At 60.0% G+C, this 5,499-nt stretch overlaps 1 protein-coding gene across 1 annotated transcript in view; it reads left to right on the plus strand.

Moving 5' to 3' along the window:
• The window catches only part of TNRC6C (trinucleotide repeat containing 6C), a 49,920-nt gene that overhangs the window by 30,892 nt on the left and 13,529 nt on the right, over window positions 1-5,499 (plus strand). Inside the window, 5 exon segments of the mRNA XM_015559244.1 lie at window positions 570-650; window positions 1,491-1,548; window positions 1,960-2,102; window positions 3,498-3,647; window positions 4,667-4,810. Of these exon segments, the coding sequence (XP_015414730.1) occupies window positions 570-650; window positions 1,491-1,548; window positions 1,960-2,102; window positions 3,498-3,647; window positions 4,667-4,810 (576 nt within the window).

Below are 5,499 nucleotides of genomic sequence, written 5' to 3' on the forward strand. Positions count from 1 at the left end.
GTGTCGGGGCATTGTGAGGGCAGAGCAGCCTCCCGTGGTTAGGTGGCGTGTGGGGTGAGCCTGCAGTCTCAGAGGGAGGGAACCCTCTGTCCCGCATCTGCCTCCCTCCTTCCTCTCCCTCCTTCCTCCACTGTTTCCCCTCCCCTTGGGGCTGTAAGCAGTGAGTAGTTATAGAATTAAGAGGTGTTTTGTTCTGTTGGAAGGAGCCCCCTGAGTTCTGCTGCCTTTTAGGGTAAAGCTTATAAAAGGGCAAAGCCTGTGGCTTTAGTAAACTTGGCAGTGGGTGCAGTGCTGGCAGAGGGCAGGCTCCCAGGGAGCACTCGCTGCGATACTTGTAGTGGAAGTGACACGCACTTACGCTGAACTGAATCCCCCCTCGGGGAAGAGACGATCATGCTTTTTTAAGCCCATGAACTTCACACGTGCCCACCTCAAATGCACCCCAAAGCTCAACATTAATACGAAATGCGTCTGTGGCTTTAGAGGCCCCCGAGTGCTGGTCTCCCCGTGTCTAGAAGAAAGTCCTGGAAACGTGACTCACAGACCCCCTTGCCCTCGCTTCGTTCCAGGGCATGAAGACATCTGGCAAACAGGACGAGGCCTGGATCATGAACCGGCTCATCAAACAACTCACCGACATGGGCTTCCCGGTGACTGCGTCTTGTTCTGCCCGCCCCTCTCCAGGGCCCCCCTGCATGGCCTCTGTCCTGCCCACACTTGTGTAACAGGAAGGGATGAGACGGTTGGCATGACCTGCCTGGGAAAGCCCCTTCCCGGGCCCTGTTTAGGGAGCAGTGCTCTGAGCCACAGCGAAGAGCCGTGTCCTTTCTATGAGGAAGGGCGTGAGAGCCTTTCCCTAGAATTGAAAGTCCTGTGGTTTTTAATTTTCAGTGGTTTATATACTTTCAGATTTTCATTTACAATTAAAAGTGAGTTTTTATTAATGTACGCGATAGATTGACAGAGACCCCAAGAGAGGCTTAGTATAAAGGGAAACTGCAGAAGAGCCCTAACCAAACCCGTTTAGTGCCAGGCGATCTGTAGGGAGAGTTCAAGGTCGCTGGCTATTCCTCTGAAAACGTGTCACAATCTGTTCAGTGCCTCAGATCGAAGGGTGGGAGCTCAGAGAGTGAGGGGTGCCCCTGTGTCCGCCCAGCAGTCCCGCCAACCGTCTCCGCGTCTGTAGTCAGACGGCGCTTCCCTTCGGTGGCTGTGGGTGGCCTGCGCTCAGGAGCAGCCGCAGTCCTGGCCCTGAGCCGCGGGCTCCAGTGTCAACAGTCTTTGCTCTCGCAAGTCCCTTTCACGGGGCACCTTCTCAGGCAGGTGTCTTACTGTGAAACATTTAACTCTAACGTCAACAGGGAAGAAAGGTGCGTCCGTGCCACGCCGGTCATGCTGGGTAGTAGCGGGCCTGCCCCCAGTGGGTGCTAGAGCTCTTGGTAAGCGTTCCTGTGCCAACGCCCACTCTAATGACAGCCGTCTTCCCGCAGAGAGAGCCAGCTGAAGAGGCCTTGAAGAGTAACCACATGAACCTTGACCAGGCCATGAGTAAGTCACACACGGACAGTCCTGCCGAAAGGCGCCGGGCGTGGGGCTCTGATTTCCAGAGCGCGCGTGTAGTCGTGTTGGGTGGGCAGGGTGGGCCCCGCGGAGGAGGAAGTGTGTGATGTGCCCCACAGGAAGCACGTGGTTCAGTGCGCTCCTGCCTGGTGGTGCGTCCCCAGCAGCTAGAAGAGTCCTGGTCACCAGGAGGCCCAGCCGTGGAGATCGGTGGCTGTGGGGGTGACAAGGGGAGGCCCCTCGGAGAAGTGGCCACCAAAGGGGTCGGTCCCAGGGGAGAGGACGGCTGGGCCCTGAGGGACTGTGGCCAGAGGAGCGGGTGCACCATCGGAGCGAGGGCCGGGAGCAGGGCTCGGTTGGCGGGACCGAGGGCCGTGCCGCAGGCTGTGTGTGCCGCAGGTGCTCTGCTGGAAAAGAAGGTGGACATGGACAAGCGTGGACTGGGGGTGACCGACTACAACGGGATGGTCACCAAGCCCCTTGGCTGCCGCCCACCGATCTCCAAAGAGTCTTCCGTGGACCGCCCCGCCTTTCTGGACAAGGTAGGAAGGAGGGCTTTCGTCCTTCTGTGTGAGAAGAGGCATTTTTCATTTTATCTGTGTCCTTACGGGAAGCCAGATGAAGAGCTGGTGGACAGTGATGTTGCAGTGGCTTTTCCCAGTCTCTCTCGTAGATGTAAATGTTTAACCCAAGAGAGGGAGCGCTGCGTGTTCTGTCATGTGACGAGGAGTAAAAAGTACTAAATTTGACAACTGATTTCCGTTGTGTTGGGTGAACTTGCTGGGTTACCCGCCTCCACTTGTCCAGCAGACAAGGGGCGTCCCCTCCCGGCGTCCCGTCCATGGGCGGGCACACTGCTTCCGAGCGGAGGTGCCGCGTGGCCTGTGAATCTGAGAAAGGGGCAGAGGTGGCCCGGGCGGCTGGCCCTGGCTTAGCTCGGCCACGTCAGACCGCGTGCTGGTGTCTGTGTGGTCTTCCCTGGTCAGGCCTTTCAGCGACGTCCCCCCTGTGAGGGTGTGACCACAAGGCCTCCCCTTTGGTTCAGTCCAGTGCGGAGCCTGGGAGAGAAGCTGGAAGGCAGAAAGGACACATGAGGAAAGAAGAAAAGGCTCACAGGAGGAGAGGGGGCTCCTCTCTGTTCTCAAAGAAGCGGGGTCCTTGGCCCCACGCGCCCCCGTGGAGAGCGGGGTGAGGCCCGTGGCCCGGCCCTGCATCCGTGGCCAGGGCTCCGCGCCACAGTGCCCAGTGATGTTGGAATTTCAGACAGACAATTTTTGGAGCATACTGTATTCTAAAATGTTGTTTGTTCTTTGTCTGAAATTCCAAGTTAGCTCGGCGTTCTGTATTTTCATTTGCTGGATGTGGGAGCCTGTCTGGTTTCCTTACCTTTAACTGGTGGGTAATACTGCAGGCTTGTTGGGAAATTAGATGAGTTAAATTTGCAAAGGGTCTGACACAGCATCACCTCAGGGACTGTAAAAACCCTATAGGATCCTGTCTGTCGTCTAGCTCACTGTTTATTAGATTGGCCCGCACGAGGTGCTGTGTGTGTCAGTCCAAAGCCGCGGGCTGTCAGCAGAACGCCCCGAGCCCACCCAGAGCCCGGGCAGCGCCTTCGGAAGGAGCTGCTCAGTGGAAATGGTTGCAGAGGGTTCCAAACCCGTTTCTGCTCTGTCTCCTGACTCCCTGGGCAGGCTCAGAGCGGGCGCGGGGGAGGCGCTAACGTATGTGTTTGTAAAATAATTGTGGGCGTGAAAACAGCATCTTGATCCTGGTTCTCTTTGCTCTTCCCTCCTCTTGCCCACGGTTTCCACTCCGTTGTCCGCTTTCCTCCTCTTTGAATTCTTTCTCACCCGCGTGCCTGTGTGTCCTCGGGAAACGGCTTTGTGCTCCGTGCGACGGGCACTGCACAGCTCACCCTGTCTCTCTCCAACCAGGACGGCGGCCTCGTGGAAGAGCCCACGACTTCACCATTTTTGCCTTCGCCAAGCCTGAAGCCCCCCCTTTCAAACAGTGCACTCCCCAATCAGGCCCTGGGTGGGATTGCCTCAGGGCTGGGCATGCAAAACTTGAATTCTTCTCGACAGGTAAGGCGGGGGCGGGGGGAGCCTGTCCCTCTTACTTAAACTAGCACCGCTCCGCGCTCTGAGGCGGCGGCGAGCGTGTGGTCGGAGTGCTGGGAGGAGTGCCTTTGGGGATCAGGCCTCGGTGGCCGTGTGGGGTGCACACACCTGTATGTTTTTCCCGGAACTGAGATGCACCAGGGCTCAGCCCTCGGGGCTCGCTCGCTGCTCTTCCAATGGAGCACGTTGCCAAGCGGCCTCCGCGGCCAGACCTGGGCGCGCACCGAGCCTCCGCTACGCCGGTCCCGGGACCACCACCTCCCCTTGTCCCAGAACCAGAGGTGACAGCCTCGGGGGGTGAATCGCTATCACCGTCACTGGAGGGAGGACCTGTCCCGTCTGGAGGGCATCCCTCTCGTTCCTGTCCTCCTGATGAGGCTGCCACACACACACCTTCACGACTTCTCTTCGGCAGATGCTGTGACATTGAGGGGGGCCGAGCAGCCCCCCGCCTGCCTGTTGTCGGGCTGATGATCAGCAGTGTGTCTCCCACTGTCTGCCTGACCCTTGGGGTCTGACATAGCTGACCATGGCTCAGTGGGATGGGGGGTGGAGGGGTCCTGCCCAGCGCCTGTCGCAGCGGGAAGTGCAGTGTCCACGTGAACCGCCTGGCGGTGCCCATTCACCGCTTGTTGTGGAATCGTAGTTCCATTCGCTGTGAACACCGGCGCCTCCCTCACGCTCCCTGTCTGCCGCCCTTAGGAGCGGGCCGTGTGCGCTAGCCTCACCCTGAGCCCTGGGTTACCAGCTGCTTCTCCCGCGATAGCCTCGTCCCGGGACCCTGTAACCGGCGCTTCTGTGGTTAAACACAGGCCCGCTCCCCGGGCTGGTTCCCCACCACCCGTGACCGTGAGAGCAGCGCTGGCACAGCCACAGCTGCACGCTGCCAGGAGTCGACGCCGCGTGGGGTTCTGTGTAGGAAACAGGTCGCTCGCTCACGTGCTGCTGCGCGGCGGCCCTGACCCCGTCCCTCGTCCCCGCAGATACCGAGTGGCAATCTGGGCGTGTTTGGCAGCAGCGGAGCAGCACAAGCCAGGACCCTGCAGCCGCCGCCGCCGCCCGGGCCGCCGCTGAACCCCTCCCAGCCCAGTCTCCGTGCGCAAGTGCCTCAGTTTCTCTCCCCTCAGGTCAGGCCCGAGTGCGGTCTCTGGGAGCCCCGGGGGGTCCTGCGCTATGGAGGCAGCACTGCAGGGAGAGCAGACCCTGCCCTGTTCCTCCACAGCCGCTTCCCGCACCCCGAGGGTCTCGGAGCCACCGCGGGGGGCCTCAGCTGCCGGGCAGGCCAGGCCCCTGCCAGGCAGCATGCTGGGGCAACCCCGGTCTGGTGACACGGCCACTCCAGCCTGCGGGCGGGAGGGAGGGTCCGGGGACGGGCAGCAGATGCCTCCACGCCCAGACACAGCTGCCCACCACCCCACTCCGAATGTTTCCCATCAGTCAACTTGCCTCTTCATTTCAGTAGATTTATTCTTCAAGTAAACGTTACCTACCTACCATTAATAGAGAAAGCCATGTTTCTCGTGCACATTCAGCAACTCGTAACGTAAAAACCACTCGCCACGTGGTGCCTAAAACCGTCCTGCACCCGTGCCCTGTGGGCAGGGCATGCCGTGGGGAGCAGGGCGGCAGCCAGTGCCCAGCTCTGATCTGTCAGGGCGGCAAATTACAGGTGCAGAGGCGCCCTTGACAGTCAAGGTCAGGCTGGCAGAGTCACACAGGTGCAGGTGCCACAGGGGAGGCCGAGGGACATGTGCCCACCGAGGGGTGTCTGCTCCCGTGAGCAGGGGCACCACTTCCCAAGGACACCCACTTGAGA

The sequence above is a fragment of the Myotis davidii genome, unplaced genomic scaffold, assembly GCF_000327345.1.
Source record: "Myotis davidii unplaced genomic scaffold, ASM32734v1 scaffold274, whole genome shotgun sequence".
NCBI classification, from domain to species: domain Eukaryota; kingdom Metazoa; phylum Chordata; class Mammalia; order Chiroptera; family Vespertilionidae; genus Myotis; species Myotis davidii.